We start from the raw sequence: 20,757 nt of genomic DNA on the forward strand, positions 1-20,757 counted from the left end.
AAATGAATGGGTGCCTTTCAGTTGCCTTTTCAAGTGTGATCTGTAATGATAAATGGGTCTTGGGGCTCTGGTTGGCACAGGGGATTGACAGAAGCCTGCTAGAGCTGCTTTTCCATGGCAGTGCCATTTATAATTTAGCCTTCCCAGACTAAGAACTACTCTGATTTTACCCAAACCCAGCCAAGAGTCTGAAGGTGAAATTCCATGTGACCACAACATGGTTGAATTGCTATGGGTTCTGGTCATCCCTTCTTTTTTCAAATTTTTTTTTTTTTTTGTGATAAAAACTAAAATCTCATATGAGAGTTCTAGACAAAATGCAGAATATGCTCTGCAAACATTTGTTACACTATTGCAAACCTATCTGGAAAACAATTCTGCTGGAACTTAAAATGTATTTCATTCAGTCTCTAGATACAGATAGAATCAGAGGAGCTAATCAAGAGCTTGCAGATATAAACTTATCACCTTTGCTACTGAAGGTACTGACTGCAGTTAAATCACCAATCCTAGCAATCCAATCCCTAGCCTTTTAAGAAAAAGGCGATTGCCTTTCACCACATGTGACTATCCTAAACTGGGATACCATACCAAAGGTGCTTCCACACATAAGTTTGATCCACAGTTTTCACCCAGCTGGCTAAAAGCTGTGAGTTGCTAAAATCTGTCCTGAAATACAAATAATCAAATGACATTAATATAATCCTAGAGAGACACAGGCAATGTGGAGTGCATAGCTGCTTCCAGCATTTTTCAGGTATCATTTGGGGGACAAAATCACAACTCAGCATTGTGATGAATGAATATAAAACAGAGGGGGTGCAAAAAATCCACATGAGGATTATGAGGAGAAGATTAATTCCTACTGAGGTAGAATTTTGTGATAAACATCTATACACTACAGCAAAGTTCTCTGAAAAACTCATGCTATGGAAAACCAGAAAGGTAACACCTGCCTTAACTGAGATAAAGACAGAATTTGAACTTCCCACAATTAACATTTATATTGCTAAAGGTAGTGATTATTAGCATACTTCAATTTAACACGAATTTAAATAGAAATAAAATGTTTGCTTTGAATAATATAGTTCTGAGTTACAACCAGAATTTGTTTTTCTAATTCTAGAGCTAGAATACACCCACTTTTGCCAGATAAGTATCCCAGGACCTAAGCTTCTACTAAAAAAATATTTCTAGTTCTTGTGGTTGCAAAGCTAACTCTCAAAACATGAACATCCCACTGCTAAGGAAGTCTCAGCAACAGAGACATAGAGAAGAAGAACAAAATGGTAGTGCAGGAGTGAGGAGGTTTAGTGACTGTTTTTCAATAGAATTATTCATGAGGGCTGAAATACCCCTGAGTTAAAATAGCTAAATTAGGGCTCAGTGCTTTGTATGGACTCAATAATTTTTCATTTATTACAGTTACTTACATGGAATGTAATCTGCCAGTTCACTATCAGCACATGTAAAGGGTGATCTTCTGTGACTCTGCAGCCAGTCGTAGATTTGATTACCCTGAAGAATTTTGTGTCCTGTATTTTGTGTGTATACTTGCTATCAAAGCCCAGTTCCAAGACATGTTCAAAGCTTTAACAGTTGTAGCCAGAAATATTACTACTTACATGCTAATTCTTCACAACTGTGCACATGAATCACTGCACTAATATTTATTATGCAAATGCCTCCTTGGAAATACTGCTCTAAGCCTCAGTCACTCACATCTTTCCAATGGATGCCTTTCTGCTGCCTTGAAGCACAGCCCACATGTTTGCATGGTTGTCCTTTAAAATGCAATATGGAACAAATTATGCCTGCACAGTGTTTTCTTCACACTCCTCAGAGTCTGGCACTGATGCTGCCGTGAGTTACACAATGGTACATTTATGATGACAAGAATCTACTTGCGTGCAGCACCAGGACTTGGCTCTGAGGTATTTCATTATGGACCCCGAGTTATGTTGTGACTGCCTGGTTCTGGGACACGGCAATCACAACCATTTATGACAGCCTTGAGTTGGATTTTCATTATTCAGGACTGCTGGCAGGTTCACAACAATAAAAAAATATTTCAACAATGCAATTTACTATTGCAACACCACGAGGTCAACATTTTATGTAAACTTCCAACTTCTGTGCTTCCACAGTAGCAGTTAGTTCCCAGATTCACTCAGTACCAAGGATATGCTTGAGTTATGGAGAATTCAAGGTTACTTTGGCTGTGTCTAAGACAGGAAATAACTACAATTGTGGCATACTTGCTAGGTTACTGTGTAAATATTCTGATTATTTTGTATCTTCTCTTTAGCTCCTCGCTCAGAAATGGCCTTTTGGAAATACAGAATTTGGACAGTTTCTTTGCAAATTCCTTCCCTTTATCCAGAAGGCATCAGTGGGAATCACAGTCCTTAACCTGTGTGCCCTTAGTGTGGACAGGTACAGTATGTTTTACTCTTTTGCCACTGTTCTTGCACGTGCAGATTTCCTAAATCTGGGAGCACTAAGCATGGTCTTCTTAGCAGGCAGATTACAATACAGATATAACTTAGATTCTGGTCTTTTATATTCTGGCTAATGCCAAGCATCACATTTGGGGCTCAAAGTATAATATTAAGTCCTTGGGCTAATGAACTTTACATGTTTTTTAAAGGTATTTAAAAGCTCTGGTAAAACATTATTTCACCTTCTTTTACCAGACAACAATTTACTGGGGTTTAACTCAGTATTCAGATTTCTTTTTTTCATATGAACTCATGGGGGGGTTTTTTTGTATTTGAACAAGATCATAATCTTTAGGCTTAAAAATTAGGTTTTCAACTCACTGCCTATGGACAATAAACAAGGATTTATTCTGATAACTTTCAAAACTAATAGAGCTGTACTGAAAAATATGTTGGAAACTTGCTTTGATACATAAGTAGTTTGAAAACTAATGCTTCTGCTATTTTTTCTTAATACATAAAATGCAATAGCAGATGAACACTTGACTTCTGTAAAAGTTGCTTTTATATCTTGAGTTACTTGATCGTGTTCTGCTCCAAAATATCAGTTGGGATATTACCTTTAAATACAGAAAATATTGTTAAATAAAATGCAGTATGTGTATTAGTACAGGGATGCAAGAAGCTTTAAAATTAATATTGGTTTGGCTTTACAGAAAAAACTGATGTATAAGGTTTGCAGTGGATAATCATTTGGTAGTATTCACAGCTAAAATACATTTCCTTACGGCATTAGTACCTCATTAGCCAAAGCCATAAATAAAAAAAGAAATTTAAAATAAATTTTAAAAGGTAATACAGGTAACTGTTTTACTTCCATTTTTTGAGTCTGAGAACTACAAAACCAATTCTTTTTCTCAAACAATATCTGTCCACCATAAATAAAATCCCATGGATCACTCTAAGGAATAAATCATAGATCAAGCACATGAAACAGACAGTTTGTTAGATAAATTCTGACAACTGCAGTTTCACTAGATGAAGTTCCACTGTCACATACATTTTTATAAATTGGAATTAACTCAGCTGAAGCTACCATTTTGTAGATATAGATATTTTTACAAGGACAGATTTCCTAATCCTCACAACAACCAAATCCTGTTTCCATTTGAGTATAAAATCTGGTATGGGATCAGACTCAGACTATTTAATTTCCTCCCTTAGCTTAGACACTTTGCCAAGGACATATTCTTTATCATCTGTTGCTACTCTCGTAAGTGGTTGCAGAGGATGTGTGTTAGAAAACAGATGTATAGAGCCAGATTCTGATATTGGCTAACAAGAACTGAATCTAGCTTCAATCACCATGAGAGCTCAGAGCACCTTGAATAAGTTAGGTTGGACACTGGAAGTTGGGCACAGAATTCCACATCAGCTAATGGTTGCTTTCTGGAATGGAAAATGAGTAAATAGGAAATAGTGTGCTGTCACAGCTGGACTGTTTCTGGTCTATGGGCAAGTTAATTCTTGCTTTAAAAAAGCTCCTGAAAATTATCTTGTTTATAATTATTTTGGGCCTCTATATACTGCATTCTGTGGCACATAAAAGATGGAGTTAATCGGTAGAGTAAATCCAGAGCTCCATATTTTCAGTCGTTGTTGACTCTCTATCCCTGTTGCAGACTACAGCCTTAAGTTAGAACAGGATTCTTTTTTCTCCTATCAGGAAAACCCCTGTGCTAACTACATCTTATTGTGAAACTTCCCTCATTACTACAGCCCTGGAGTGACTTGCCCTGACAGTGCATTAAGGTTTAATTGTGCATGCCCAAGGGGAACAATGGCCACTCACATGTGGAGAGGGTTTTAAGAGGCCGGCAGAAAGCCAGCCATTCACCCTTCGGAGGAAGCTCACTTGAAGTTACCTCAGATGTCCCCCAGGCATTTTTAAACTCCAGGTCACGATGGTGAGGATAGATAGTGTGGCTCTTTTTCCAAACAGTGCCTGAGTGTGACTAAGAGAAAGGATATTTCTCTGCTTGAGTTTTTACTCTTGCTTATGTCTTTGGCATAATGATTTTGATGAAGAAATGGGTTGAAAAAGAAAAGTGAAGTTATGGATCTCATTTCACGTGCATACACTCTCTTCTTGCCTCCTCTGCATAGCACAGCGCAAAGAACAGTAATCCTAAAGTAGATATTTTTATCTGGACGAACTCACAGTGAGTGTATGAGACAAGTCAAGATTTTGCCACTAAAATAAAACCCCAAGAGCTTTATTATATTAAGACAGTTGCATAAAATGAAGAACAGTCGTGGTGCTAATAACAAAGCAGAACAGTTCTGTATCAGCAACAGCAGGGACATTTAGGAACTGTCCTGGCACTCATCTTGACAGTGGCTGCTTCAGACGTGCTTGATCCTGTCCTTTATGTTTCCTGCACTGCTTTTCACTCTTACAAAGGGCTGATGATACTCACAGAACAGACACTTGGTATATGACAGGGCCATTTGAACACCTAGTTTTCTAATTAACACCTAATTTCTAATCTAAGTTAAAAGGAACCGGGGAACAAAAGCACCCACTGATGTTCTCAGATCCAGACAAGATGTCCTTCTGAAATAAATGCTTTAAGCATGTTATAACTGGATAGGAGTGAAAAATATTTAATTGTGTGTATGTGTACAAATTGACAGCACGTGCATGAGCAGTTGAAAATCAAAAAGGGAGTGAGAAGAGGGGCCACAACATCAAGGAGAGGACAGGAAGGGACCTGGGAAAAAAAGCAAACATTTTAGACATGATTGGAGACAAGAGGGAAATAAACAGAACAAAAGGAAAGTTAGAGAAATCTCACACAGAGTTTAGAGTGAGGAATTAAATGCAATGCATTTGCATGTATTTTATGTCAAGTCCCTGGCAGACATCCTATGTTTTCCAAGTATGAGGGAAATAAACCCTGCAGTACTTTCTCACTCTTGATTGTGGGAGGTTTGTGGCTAGACAAAGATCCTCTGTATTACATAACCCACAGAACACCCACCTGAAAAATTATTACTACTAAAATTATTATTACTACCACTATTTTTCAAATCACTCCTACAGCAGTGAGTAAAGAGACTGAGTAATTGCAGCTTAATACACATTCAGCAAATTCTGATCCAATTACTGAGCTTCTTATGTTTTAGCTGAAAATATTAATAAAAATATTCAGCTAACAATTCCTTATTTGAGAGTTATTTGAATTGCAAAGTGAAAAAAAACCCCAGTAAAATACATACAGGACCCAAATCCTTACACTATGCATAGTGATCTCCTCACGTGCAAAACAGATGTAACTCAAAAGAACAGGTATAAAAATGAAAGAAAGCAAATAACTGGACTCACAGTTTACAAGTCGTTGTTTGTTACTCTTATATTTCCAGAGGTAACATAAAACAAGCTTTACATTTGCTACTTGAAAAATATATACAGCATACAAGCCCCTGTTTGCTAACAGCATCAGTCAGTCAAGGATAGGATAGTACCTTGTGCAGCTGACAGAAATGATTGTAAAATTGCCAGTCTGTAGAAAGTAAACTTTGAACTGATTGTTAAATTTCCAAAGTTCACAAATACTTGAGCATTTGTGTGAAAGGTTAAGTTTCAATGAATATTCAATTTGGTGATGAAAGCTAGAATTTGATATTTGGCAAAAAGAAATATGACAGAAAAGTATTTAAAATTAAATTTGGATTTTAATATGGATATTTGTGAGAAGCTTAGATACCGGATATTTCTTTTTTAGTTCTCCCAGTATAATTCAATTTGTTTAGATAGTCTCAGAATTCTAATCTCAGAGACTTCCCCTTTTTCACATTCTTGGAAGATAAGGATGCCTTTTTAGATGATGTTTTTATTTTTAATGTGCAATTCCAAGCTGTAGTTTGTTTTTTTATGCTGGAAATATTTCTACACACATTTCTGTAGAAATGATGCTCTGAGAGCCTGGAGAGCCTGTCTGTAGTTCACCTGTGACTGTGGTGTGCACAACACTGCTGTAGATATCAAGGCAAAGCTTTCCAGTCTGTTTTCTGCAGGGGTGATGGCAGCCCCTGACACTTGCCAGTGATATTGGGTAACAATGCTTGCTGAGGTTCTTGTCAGGGGCTTAAGCCTGGGTTTGCATTCAGGCATTGTCACTCCCCTAACACTGAGGTTACAGGGGATGGAATTCCCAAGTCTTCCATCTAGTTAATAAGTTTAGTTTCCAAACTAAAAAGAGGCTGTGATACAAAAAATCAGAAGAAATTATTTGTTGTGTGAATCCAGTGTTACTGTATTGGTTAAAGGAGGGCTTAGAAGGTCTTTCAATAACCAAATTTTCCTGATCTCTGTAGCCTAGGTCCTGTAGCACTCAAAAAATGTTTTTTCCTATTGGAACCTCCTCATTCCTTCCATCTGGGTTGGACTTGATGATCTCAAAATCATTCTAGTTCATTCTGTGATTCTGTGATCCCAAAAATTCCAAATCCAGTATTTCCCTTCTTAATATGATATTTTTTTAAGCGGACAATAACCTTTCTTGACTTTTTTATCCTTAACCAAAGAAGATTATTTCATCAGTGGATGCAATGATATACCCATGCAGCACTGTCATTCCAAACAGAAAGGTGCTATTATTTTAAGGAAGCAGAACAGTTACATCATTAACAGTCCAGAAGCTGTTACTTCATTAATGACAGAGAGCTCTGCAGAATGAATTTCAGATTATTACAAGATCAAAAATAATATTGGTTCTTTCCAATATTCTGTCTTTGCTAAATTGTTGGAAATGCTAAGCAAGTAGTTTACTGCAGTAATTGTAGGACAACAGTTAAATCTACTACTGAAAATTTAGTTTATGGACTGGGTTGCACTTTGTATCCTATGCTTATCTATCTTTGAATAATTTTACAACCTTCTAACCAGAGCTGACAGAGAGATTGAGGTCTCAAGGCTAATAAATTTCTTCAAGTTCATTGAAAACTGAGAGACAACTAGAGAAGAAGGATCCTCTCAGTTCATTGAACAGTACAAACAGAACAAATGCATTTACACTCCATCAAGAGTATTTTCCCAGTGTTTCATTGCCTGGAAGCTGACAGCTTTGGGTAGCACTGCTGCACAGCTGAGGTAGCTGAAGGAGATGGATGCTTTGTATCTGTTGGAATGGCTGTGTGCCTGGGAGCTTTTTTCCCTCTGTTATGGCAGTTATTTAGTGAAAGATATAGTCTGTCCTTACAAACCTTGCCTACTTTGATTAGAAATCATTAGTGCAATCCACCCAGCAGAATTGCACACAATCCCACAGCCAAGCAGAACAGGAGCACTGGCTCTCTGCTCTCCAGCCCTCCATGTGCCCTGTTATGGCCCAGGTAAGTTGATAGCTGGCAGAGGCCCTGGAATAGGCAGAAAAAACCAAGAAATACAAGTCTCAGATGTCAGCTTTAGGAATTCACTTGCCATATGGCACTGAACCATGAAGTTTTAAGAAGGAAACTGCAGGCTGGAAACTAACACCTGTCTCTTTCAGGTACAGAGCAGTTGCGTCCTGGAGCCGTGTTCAGGGGATTGGAATCCCCATGATCACTGCTATTGAAATTTTCTCCATTTGGCTTCTGTCCTTCATACTGGCCATCCCAGAAGCAATTGGCTTTGCTGTGGTACCTTTCAAATACAAGGATGCAAGTTATGTTACCTGCATGCTCAAACCTACAAATGATTTCATGTTGGTGAGTAACATCCTGTCTTCCTTTTTTGGAACCTGCAGTACGTGGGTTAGGCAATTAAGATATCAGATGATAATAGAGTTTATTCATGCATTAAACTGCAAAATGTGTTCTAATGTGTATTGGTGCAAAGAGGATCCTATGTTCACAGGGAGTTGTCTCTGTGTTCAGCCAGAAAGATTAAATGGGGCTTTACTGCATTTTCATTTCTTTGCTGCTGAAGATTCTTACTACAGACATTTGCAATTCACACCTGCTAAAAGTACAGTCAAGAGATGCACCAGGGTAGCCAGAGCCTTGAAAAGTTTTGAGTTTCAAGGTACAACACCTGGGAGCTTGTAAATGTCAAAACATATGTTTGACCATGATTAGTCATCCTTCTGTATGCAGTAGTCAGCTCTCTTGGCACACAAAGAAAAGGGTGAGGCCATGCTACATGCATTAAAGTCAAATAAAAAATAATCCTTTAGTTTACAAGGAATAATGACTACAAAGCTGACAGTCCCACACCTCCAGCTAGGTGTTTGTGCAGTGTTAGCTGCCATTAGATACAGCAGCTCAAGAGCAAGAGACACACCAGGCTGCTTTGGCACGTTCCCTACCCCTCACCCTCTGTGCTCCTGCAGATTAACAGCTGTCAATACCCACATCAACTTCTGCAAAGCATCTCAGATGAGAAGTCACTACAAAATCAATAGATTACTGCATAGGGGCATAGTGGCTTTCCACATGGCTCTGCAATGAGAAAATATCTTAATTATTTTAAATTTCTGATTACAGTGAAAGGCCAGGTACCATTCATCCAGTAATTAAAGAGCAATATTCTGGTCTGTTGCAGAGAAGACAGATAGCATCAGGTCTTCAGTCTTAAGAAAAACTCAGGTTTTTTTTTTGGACTAGAATTTTTCATTATAGAGTATAAGTTTCTCTTTTTTAAATATCTGGTGCTTCTCCTTTTATTGGACCAGAACATAACTTGGCTTAGAACTGGGAAGGATAATGTAAACTGGAGCAAGGAATTTTAGAAAATAAAAAGTGTAGGTGATTACTTTTTCAGAGGAACACCCCCAACTGTGGTAGGGTTACACAGACTATAGGGATGGCCAAAAGAGCATGAAATAATTGAAAGAGAAGACAAAAGGAGTTTCCTAATGGAAATAATTAACGCAGGTAAAGATGGAGTGGAATTTCCCAGAGTTTAATATATTTTTGTTTCTTGACTCCACAGCCTATATGACAGTAGAAACTGTAGTTAAAAGACTGTGATTTATGAATAACACACTGCAGCAAAATTTCCCTTCTCTAATGGCTGTTTTTCTCCTCAAATGTGCCTGGACAACCTTCGCTTCCTTTTTCCCTACGAAAAAGGACAGTTTTCCCTTTTCTCAAAAACATTATAGTTCAGGTCTTCCATAGACATGCTAACTCTAATGATTACTATTCTGTTCCTAATGTTCTAAGTAGAATAGCTTGGTTTGTTTTCCTAGCAGGAAATAGTAACTCTTACTGGCTCAGTATAATTGAGAAGTGCCAATCTTCCCACAGCAGTTTGATTTTTAAGGAAACAAACCAAGAGTTATGTCCAAGTTTAGAGTAAATGTTGGATGTGTCAGTCAAAATGGAGAGCTTTGGGTTTCAATGTGTTGCAAGCAAGTACAAACATGAGATTAAAGTGGAAATACCATTTTAACCTTAACTATATTATTTACTACCACAAACACCACAATAAACAATTACTAAACTTCAGGAAGGATTTGTTATTAACTTCTGTTTTTAACAGGAGCTTTATTCATGTTTAAAGCTATCTTTGAAAGATTTAAAATATTCATGCTAGACCATGATTCCCAAGAGGCCAAGTGCACTAGGAAACTTGTTTAAAATGCACATTTCCTGTAGAAAACCAGTTCCATGTGGGTTTTCAAGACAAACAAAAGAATGTCTACTTCTCTTCAATCAACCCATTTTTGTGCATTGATGTAAGCTTTGTGAAACTCAGATTCCTCAATTAATCATTTACAGACATTTCAGAGTAGGTTTTGTAACTCCATGAGGCCAACTCCTCATCCAGAAGTGATGACTTGGTCAGGGCTGTGACACAGACCTTTCGTGCGTTTTCCTGACCAACAGGCAATGCTCATGGAGCCTGGAACACTTTTTGTAGGACACAAAGTTTTCCTTGTAAACATGGAATGGATTCACGTAGTACACATTTTGTTGTGCTGCCCAGCCAACATGATTCCAGGTTGACTTGAAGGAATTTGCCATGGAAAAGATAATTGTCTCCATGCATTTGTAATCCTGTGCTCTGCAGAAGGAGCAGTAATTACATTTGCCCTCAGTACAAACTCCTCAAATATCAGGCATATTGTTTTCTGGTTTTCTGCTGGCAAAAGCTTTGCTCCCAGAGGGGGAAATTCTGCCCCAAGGAAAGTGCAGCTATGCAGGAGACTGCAGCCCCTTCTCAGGGAGGAGAGGAGGCTAATGAGGAGGAGGAAACAAGTTAATCAACACAACACAGTGTCCCAGAGCGAGGTCGGACTGTGGCCCAGAAACCAGCAGCATAATCTAAACTAGCAAATTCTGTATGCAGCTGTGTTGGGGCAGAGGAAAAAAAATCAAAAGCATTCCCTTTTTCTTAGTAAATCAACTTCATAATGTAACTGAAGTATATTTTTAAAGTAACATTATTAAACAACAGTATATGAATTGTATCGACTTTTTTTCATCTTTCAAAGTTTAGTGCTATTTGGTTTTATATGTAAACACGAAGTCAAAAGTTTGAGTTTTTCAAACAAGAGTCACAAAATCCTCAGGCATAAGAATTTTGACATTTGGTGTGGGAACTGTGATGTTACGAGAGCACATCCTCTAAGAACAAACAAGCTGGGGGAAAGAGTGACACATCCCTTTTATACTAATAACCTAGACACAGGAAGTGTTTGAAATGCTATATTTCAGCGCATACTTTTGGCTGAGCATAACAGTTAAAAACCAAGATACAGTATTTTCTGAAGGCTGAAAACATGATCCTCTACAGAAAAGAGCTATTTAAAATGTTTTCTCAAATGTAGTATTTCCCACAATACATAAATACATAAATGCATTAACTTACAGCACTGCTTACATCACAGCTAATACTTAAAATTACATAGAGCAAAGTATTGCTATTCTATCAATACCTCACTGTCCCATCACAAAAGGCAAATGGTGGAAATGGCAGTGAAGGGGTTAAAAGTAACTGTACCACTGGAAGCCATCCCTAAGCTTTGCACATATCAGACAAACACTTACGAAGTGGCTCCTATCTGCCCAGTACATAAGCAAACCAACTGCCAACCTTTTCACTGATAACAAAAGGTGATTAAACTTACAAGACATTTTGAATTTTCCTTTTTTGGCATCAGGACAGAAGCTTTAGAGGTAAATGGCATTTCCTGAGACAGGCTTTTAGTAAGATTCATTATCTCAGACTGACACTGTCTACATTTTGGCAGGTCTTTTTCATGCAGCTGTATCCCAGTTTTCATGAATGAATATAAATGTTCAGAAAGTACAACCAAAAACAATTAATTCCAACCCGAGATAGATTGCAACAAAGGTACAGGCAGGCTGTCTGTAAATGTTTACACTGCCACAATTCCCATTTTGATGTCGGTCAAAAAGAGATCAACAATAAGCAAACAGACAGATAGAAGTGTAGCAACTGTCATGCTTTTCCAAGGCCTTTCTGCGGTATTTTGCATTCAATCATAAGAAAATATCTGCTCTCTTCCTTCTCTGCAGTTTTACAAAGATGCAAAGGATTGGTGGCTGTTTGGTTTCTATTTCTGCATGCCGCTGGCATGTACTGCCATCTTTTATACGCTAATGACTTGTGAAATGTTAAACAGAAGAAACAGCAACTTGAGAATTGCTCTCAGTGAACACCTGAAGCAGGTAAATATATTAGAAACACTAATGCTTGAAAATATTGTTCTTCTCTCTGTGGGTTACATTAGAAATATTTCAAAGTGTACCTGAATACAGTAAAATACAGAAGTGGAAAGTGAGGATGTGGGTTATTTATGATGTTAAGGCGTTCATTTAAACCTGGAACAAAAGACTAAATCTTTGTATAAGGAGGCATTGAAGACAGTATGCTCAGGAAACTAACCCTTTTCTTTCTTTTCTTGTTGTGCCCTCCTTCTCTTTAACCTCAAATCACTACTGGCTAAATGCTTTGAAATTTAACTACAAAGATTTGCCAAAAATGTTTCTTTTTCTATATAAAGATAGGACTCCATGGATCCTCCCTCCTTTTGGCACTCTTTGATATGTAACTGTAGTTCCATATAAAAAGCAATTGGAGAATAACCTAGTTTAGAAAAGAGTGAATTTTGCTTCTGAGGGTTATTGCACTGCTGCAGTAGCACTGCTGTAGCTGCATTGAAAAGAGCAACAGGAGAACAGAGCAAACAAATGATCACAGACCAAAGTCGCTCACGGAACCGTCGGGTCTCTTTGCTGGTTTGGCAGCGCTGGCTGATGTTTAACACTTAACTGAACTTTAAAAAAGAGTCTGGAGCTTTTCCCCTGCATTAATATCAGCCCTTCAAATTCCACTCTTTTAACTTCCATGTTCACAGATGTGAATCCCTAAAGCATCAGAGTGAGTTCTCACAGAGGTTCCTCCTCTGCTGCTTCATTCCAGATCAGGGCTGACTGGAAAATCCTCCCCTTGTGCAGATTCTCCACTTTTTTCCCTCATCAGGCCCTGGGACTGCAATACAGCGTGTTCTAGGGCCACATACAGGCTACTCCACCCAGTAGAACTAGAATGGTATGTACTAGGAGGAGGGGGAATCCACTGTCCTAAAATGCAGTGCCCACTAAGTTTCTCAGACTGGCTGCTGCAGGATGACGTTATGCCACAATTTAAAAATATTTATCTTTTTAACCCTCACCTTTTGCCCCCCTTCCTTCCTTCCTTCCCTCCCTCCTTCCTATATACTTCTCCACATAAAAGTCTAATCACAAATATTTTAATATTTTGATAAAAGCTGCTATTATAAAAAAGAGGAAACTATAAAAGTCATATTCAAAGCCTAACAAGAGTGCAATCACTATTTCACTTCAAGTTCTTTCATGACAGAGCCTAGCAGTCCTTGTCACTGTTATATTATATGGAATCCTTACCCCTTCATATGCTTCTCTTTATCAAACCCATGCCTACCAAACACCGCTGGTATGCATTGTCAAAAATCCACGAAAACATCTGTAACTCTCTAGAGTCACATAAAAAACCCATTAAATTGCAATTATTCCCTAAGTATTACAAGATTAAGTTGTTTTTCTGAAATTTCTGAAATGTTTGTAGAGGTACTACTTACCTGAGAACATCAAGATCTCAAGTAAGGATCACATAGTAAAATCAAGATACTGGGCAGTATCCCTTTATAGAACACTATATCAGAGAGAATCCTACAATATTCCAGCAGTACCAATACCTGTGTGCCCAGCTGCCCCAGCCTCAGTGATGAGCAGGTTCTGTTGAGGATGGCCAGGATCAAGAACATGACAAACCCCATTAAAAAAAAGTAGTACATCAGGTAGCCTGAAAGCTTCCCTTTGGGAATCCTTTTACAATTTATCTATATTACTGGCTTTGCTGCCAACATTACTAACTACAATCACCTGCTAGGATGCATTGGGCACTCAGTATACATTCTTATCTCCTTTATCTAGCGCCGAGAAGTTGCCAAGACAGTTTTCTGTTTAGTTGTGATTTTTGCTCTTTGCTGGTTCCCTCTCCATCTGAGCCGGATTTTGAAGAAAATGGTGTACAATGAAAGAGATCCCAGCAGATGTGAACTGCTCAGGTACTTCACTTTCTATGCCAATACTTTGTACTGAAAAAATATATTGCTATATGCTTAGAATTTCTTTGAGGAAAGTCACTGTGCAATGCAACTGTGGTGTTCATTAATTTTAAGCTACACCCATTTTCAGCAGTTTCAGTTTTAATGGGGTAGCATAATCTCAACAAATGTTGTTTGTCATTTCAGTAACTTTGCTCTAGATTTTCTGAACATCTGTGAGACAGGTTATTAACATATGTGAGATAGGTTATTATAGACATGGCATGGTGGAAGATTAGATTGAGGGAGTTAAGTAAGAGAGAATGAGTTTGTGTGGCAGAAGAGGCTGTAACCACAAGGAAAACAGATGCTTCTGTATCATTTGAACTGTTAAAAAGTTTGTCTTCCTCTTTCCTAGTTTCTTGCTGCCCTTGGATTACATCAGCATCAACCTGGCAACCATGAACTCTTGTATAAACCCCATAGCTCTGTATTTTGTGAGCAAGAAGTTTAAAAACTGTTTCCAGGTAAGCTTCTCTTGATAAGATTTTATGTCCAGTTTGCTCACTGTATTGAACCACTTGGCTGTTATCTATTTTCAACAGCTGGGAGAAGAGGCTTGCAAAGGAATGAAAGAATACAAATTGTCTGGTTGAGCAGCTAGCAGTTCAGTTCACATAGCACATCTACCAAGATGAAACTATCCACTTCATCTGAAATACTAAACCAATAAATAAGTTTGGCATAGTCCTCATATGTGTAAACTGAGATAGACATGCTCTTGTAAATACTATTTATCTGCACATGACATGCAGATGAAATAGAATTTGCTTGATAACAATTTTCCACTCTTGATGACACCAAGCTGCTTGTATTAAACAATTTCATTAATGATTGAAATTTTCAGGCTTGAACACCAAATCAGGCACCTGAGTTGACTTTGGCAGTCAAATATGCATTATGTCTTCTACCTGCTTTTTCCAGTTCCTACACATGCAAATATATTTTAAGGCTAAAATAATAATTTCCTCATGACAATGTGCTTCTGCATGTCCCTGTCCACCTATTAAAGGCAACAACAGGAAACAAAAAAAAAAAAAAAAAAAAAAAAAAAGTAAGTAATGAAATGGAAGACTGAAATAGCTTTATCTGCAATGAAAACCAAAGGATGACAGGACTGTACCACTAAACTTTAAGTCTGAGAACAGGCAGAATCCAAACTACTGAGTAAAATGTGAAGAATTATTACACTTAGGGAATACCTGTTTGTCTGTAGCCTGCTCAGATTAACAAACTATTTTAAGGGAGCACTTTCACATGATAAGTAAGAAATCAGCTTCTATTCCTAACTATGCAAGATGTTCCACCTCATTATCTTTACTGAACCTTTTCCGAAATAATTTTGTCTTTTTCTAAGATGTGAGAAGAGACCTAAGTCGGGGGCTGGGGAATTTTTTTCTTTTCTCTTCCATGCTAAGCAGCATGCTGATCCCTAAGTTTGTCAAGTACAATGATAAAGAGGGGGGAAAAAAAAATCAACCCAGCACCTAACAATATGTATTGAATTCTCTAAGTTCTCAATCTCTTTACCTTAGTGAAAAAAATTTCCCTTATCATACTGTGAAAGTTTTTTGTAAATAAGAGGTACAGGCTGGGCCCAATTTGCTGCACTTGTGATGTTCAATCACAGCAATCATTTGTGTTCCAGGATAAAAATTTCCCTGAATATAGCTAGCACTCCCTTCAGCTAGAATCTGTTATCTGTCACTTCTGAATGAAAAATATGGCTGGCAATCTGCATAGAACTGAGAGATTTGTCTTAACATTTACTTATTTATTTATTTATTTATTATTCATTTTCAGTCATGTCTTTGCTGTTGCTGCTCCCAGTCTAAGAGTTTGGTGACTTCAGTGCCCATGAATGGAACAAGCATTCAGTGGAAAAACCAAGAACTAAACAATCACAATACAGACCGAAGCAGCCATAAAGACAGCATAAACTGAAAATTAAGGACTCTCACACCATTTCAGAATGAAACAGGAAAATAAAAGTCACTACAAAGCTATTACAACAGGAAGCCCAGTGACTGTTTCATAATGAATTCAGACATGTGCACCATTGTACCTAATTCTAGAGGTGACTGAGTAGATGGAGTGAGTGTAGCTGTGATGTCCTGTGAACTGAGATCCACTGGATGGCAATTCTGCCTCTGAAAAGGATATTGATGTGATTATGACACAAAAAACTGGCTTGAACTATACAGGTGGTTTTGCTGTTCTGAAGCAGGCAGGAACTGCCCAGTATCTGTGACTGGTACAATGCAATCTTTTTACCTGATTGTCACCTCGAATTAATCACTCTGGAACTTTTGAGAAGATATCAAAATGGAATCTATCTGTGACTATATTTTCTCTCTGCCCATTTGTCTTTTAAGTTCTATTTCTATGGTGGATAAAGTCCACGCATCAGTTTGTTTTGCATGTTGTTTTTGTTGTTGCTGTTTTTCAGGTTTATGTTAGAAAATGTTTTGGTCCACACCAGCATTTTGCCTATGTTACAATGGATTAGGACATTAGCTGGGCAGTTCACATTTGTAGCACTTCAGTATTCAAATATAGGAAGAGACCATTTAAACAGCATCAACATTTGGCACTTAAGCACAGATTAATACCAAAAAAAGAGGTATTAATAATACAGTACTATACTGTGTTATTTATTCTAATGCTCTGTACAAAATAAACATAGTCTGTATCAGTAAAAAGAATGGAAGATGCTCACAGATGGGCACCTTACAATGTGTTTTTATTAACTTGACATGTTAATTCTGAAACTATATGAACCTTTTAATCTATTTAGACTATAGCTGCATTAAATCTAAGCTGAAATAAGGGTCAGTGGAACATAGTAAAACATTATTAAAGCTGTCCACAGCATTCTGAGAATATGGTTATTATCAGAGCAGCTATGCACTCTGTTTTCACATTGTGAACATGATGTTGCAGTCAGAATGAATGTGGAAATGTGGAAGTCCATCAGAGTTGGATGTGCAGAAGGATATTTTGTGCCTTATTTCTTACAGAGTTCTGTCTTACACAACACTCAAAGATTTTAATGGGGTTTAATAGGTTATCATTTGTATTGTTAACCATACAAATGCTATTAAAAATATATAGAAGCTATTGCTTGCATATATGTAAACTGATGGTTTCCTTATTATTTCTATCCATTAAGGCTACATGGCAAGAGATTCCAGTTTGCCTATAAAAATTTTTAATAGGTAGCCTTTCATTAAATGGTGGAACTCAATAGTGTGGTGTCATATATAGTATGTCTCATGCACAAATCTGTTAGGCAATTTATAGCATCTTTTGTGCTAGGCAAAGAAGCAGTAATCAAAATTCCACAAATTTTTAAACATCCGTTTCCTCTCCAGTGAAAGATGGAATCCTGCATAGTTTTATTTAAGAGGTCAAAATGCTAGTGCCTACAGTGACTTCTGCTGCACAAGTTTCCCCAATGTTTACATTCACACAAATCTTCTGAAGTATATTTAAAAAAAGGTTCTTTAAATTGGTTTGTGTATTTTTTGTGTGCTTTTGTCTCCGTGACATATATGCCTGTATAAATACATATAAATCTATGTTCATATGTTATAAACATAAATACAGTCTTCTGACAGTGCTCTGTGGTAGAGCCTAAGAGCATGGTATGAAATGAGACTTGGCTGAATTTTACTTAGAACATTTCATCTTCAAACTGTATCAGAAATCATAGTAAATGAGTGACAATGCTCTCCTTTGAGAAAACTGAGTTACTGAATCTCTTTACATCCTGAAATCTTCCCTGCTGCTTTGACTGAATGTATTGTGGCGGTGATATAGGTAAACAGAAAAAATACATGAGGAATGGATTTAAGTTGTGAATTGCTCCTCCTTTATTTCAAGGCACGAGAAAGTTTTGTGTGCATTCCTCTTTTCTGCTATTTACCTGATGGCTAGATGAACAAAAAAATTTCATGCATCTTCAGACCAGTAATGTGATTGCTCAGAGACAATGCTTCTACCTGTCTACAAAAGACAGTAAGCAATTGTGACAATCTAGGTCAGTGTAGTGTTTTTCTACCAAAAAATCCCCATCTACCTGCAAAAGTTTCAGACTGTGAAATGGGTCACTTCTATGCTTTACAAGCACTGATGCAAATTGTGAGCTATGAAAATTTAAAATTTTTCCTTCCAGGATTAACGTTTCCAACATCTATTGCCTTAAACCCAAGAGCTGGCTCTGTTATGTGGCAGAGATACATTACACACAAAGCATCCTTCAAATCACCTCAGCCTAGATGGAAAAACTAATTTCCTGCTCCTCATAATGCTGACTGACCTAAGCAGCAGCATAAAAAAATACAAAACTTTTTAACTAATGAAGAGGGTAAATTATCTAAAAGAAGTGAGAGGTACTTTTTAGAACCCTTTAGAATTATTTTGGTGATCTTACTTAGTGATCAGAGCCTGCAAAAACTAACTGGTGACCCTCATTCCATTTCTCCAGCCTGTGGAAGGACAGAGACAGTTTAAATAACAGTGACAAGTGAGGTCCTGGGAGGTCTCATACTCTTTTTTTGCCATGTTTGCTTTTTTATATTTTTACTGGTGGCTGCTGCTCTCACTCACAAACCAGTTGTAAGAACAAAGGGTGCTGTGATGTGGCAGCAGCAGAGATGAGGGGAAAATGCTTCTGAAAAACTTCCCAAGGTACCTTTTAAATTCTCTCCTCTTCTTCACACTGGGAATGGTAAATATTCCTCTTGGTACAGTATCTACCCTCAATTCTGAAAAAGCTGACTTTCAAAAAGAGCCAACAAAAGTATTCCACAATTCTGGTGTCACACAGAAGCTGCTTTCTCTTTTACATCAGTACAATTTTCCACAAGAATCCTTCCATTATCTTCCTATTTTATAGACATTTTTAATCCTGCTGTTTGCATCAATCTCAACTGAACTAAGCCTAGCTTTTCTCTGCAGATAACAGGGTCTAATTCACAAACTTCAGATTAACTTCATAAACTTTTTGTCTGTTCATCACAATCAAAATCCATTTAACTGTCACATTCATCTTTTTTTTGTGGACTTCAGAATTCCCAAATTTTGTCAGACCACTCAGTGTAAAGTTTCATTGACAGTCTCACTTCTTAACTTAGTTTTAGAATACAGCTGTTCTCTTTGTTTTCAATATGCATTTTTTTTCAAACTCCCTCACTAAACATTTCCTCTTTGGTATATTTTATACTTATTTACTTCAAGGAGACAGCATACATGGGTTTTTCACTTATATCTATGTCTGCATTTATTTATTTACATATGAAACTCTGTGCTTCAGACCTGACCTAGCCAGCTCCTGTGCATTAAAAAAAAGTTCATCATAAATCTCACCTGACAAAACTATTAGCTTGGTACTAAGAAAAGATACTTATGCTACCCTCATATCTGAATATGTTTGTTTTTCATGTTAATACAGTAATTTTCAGGTGTTTACCTGTCTGTCCCTCCATCCTTCCAAACCAACTATCAACCCCCCTGTTCAATTTCAATAAATTTTACAGAACAGAGTTATCATCCTTATGAAGCTACAGAGAATTTCAACAGGATGGCAGGAAGAAAAAAATTCTACTCTTTCTCTGTGCAGAAAATTTCTGAAATGTAGTTTGTGCAAAACAATAAATTCACTTGATAGAAAGATGTTATAAACATTACAGATGTAGAAAAAGCCTTGATCAGAGCATGCAACTTGTAAGACATCTGAGAATCAAACCACAACCCACACATTCTTGGAAGCCAGTATTTGTAAGTTCCATTGCTCATGGAATTACTTGCTACTTCTTTTTATTCTATATTTTATTTTTATATGCCTCTCTTTCATCACTTATATATTTACTGCAATCTTGTTACCATATAATTTGACTCTGTGCAGCCTTATGGGTTTCAGTGAGTTAGAAGACATGGTACAAATTCAAATTCTGCTGCATTTGTATGAACAGATGCCTGCTCAAATGTCTCTGAGGCAAAGCACACACTTTCATTAGAAGAAACACTGGGACAGCGCGCTAACACTGCCTTGCAAAGTTTCTTTCGTACAACCAATGCTGCTAAGTATTGCCTCAACAAAGTATTCTTAATTTACACTCCTCACTATTTCAAAGACTAAATAAAGGCAAATCTCCTAAATCAGAGTAAAAGAAGATAAAAAATATAAAAAGTTCACAGACCAGAAACAGCTCTCAAGTTGCATAGGGAAAAAAAAAAAAGATACTAAACGCAGGCATGTTTAAAATGTGGCTCTAAAAGAAATACAGCTTATCATTAGTCCAAGTGTGGGAAAGGAAGATATGAACTAAATAAAAAAATGTAGGTCATCTCCAGTTTCTCTAAAGGAAGATGAAATTAATTGACCTCTACTATCTCATCTAGAATCACTTTTCCCCTGTACAAACACTACTCTTCTGAACTGAGCTGACACTTGAATCACAGCCTTGCAGTCCTGTTAGTTACAGTAGCTTATTATTACAACAAAAAAGCTCAACATAGTAAGTGTTACAACTGGTAAGGAAAAAACCCCAAAACAATCTTAATTTCAGGAGCACTCTGCCCACATTTCTGTGAGTAACTGAGTGTCTTCCAACTGCTCTGAAATTAATGATTTGGTGCATCTCAGAATAAGGCCTTTACTTCAA

The 20,757-nt window shown here is 37.3% G+C and overlaps 1 protein-coding gene across 3 annotated transcripts in view; it reads left to right on the plus strand.

The window, feature by feature from the left end:
* The window catches only part of EDNRA (endothelin receptor type A), a 33,184-nt gene extending 15,254 nt beyond the window's left edge, over positions 1-17,930 (plus strand). For all 3 annotated transcript variants that reach the window (XM_054293919.1, XM_054293927.1, XM_054293934.1), the window contains exons 3-8: positions 2,309-2,436; positions 7,997-8,195; positions 11,976-12,128; positions 13,917-14,050; positions 14,448-14,556; positions 15,893-17,930. In XM_054293919.1, the coding sequence (XP_054149894.1) occupies positions 2,309-2,436; positions 7,997-8,195; positions 11,976-12,128; positions 13,917-14,050; positions 14,448-14,556; positions 15,893-16,033 (864 nt within the window). In that variant the 3' untranslated portion in view covers positions 16,034-17,930. The remainder of the gene's footprint in view (positions 1-2,308; positions 2,437-7,996; positions 8,196-11,975; positions 12,129-13,916; positions 14,051-14,447; positions 14,557-15,892) is intronic.
* Positions 17,931-20,757: the final 2,827 nt, after the last annotated feature.

The sequence above is a fragment of the Melozone crissalis genome, unplaced genomic scaffold (assembly GCF_028551555.1).
Source record: "Melozone crissalis strain CALT ecotype California unplaced genomic scaffold, PUWL_Pcris_2 ptg000006l_1, whole genome shotgun sequence".
NCBI classification, from domain to species: Eukaryota; Metazoa; Chordata; class Aves; order Passeriformes; family Passerellidae; genus Melozone; species Melozone crissalis.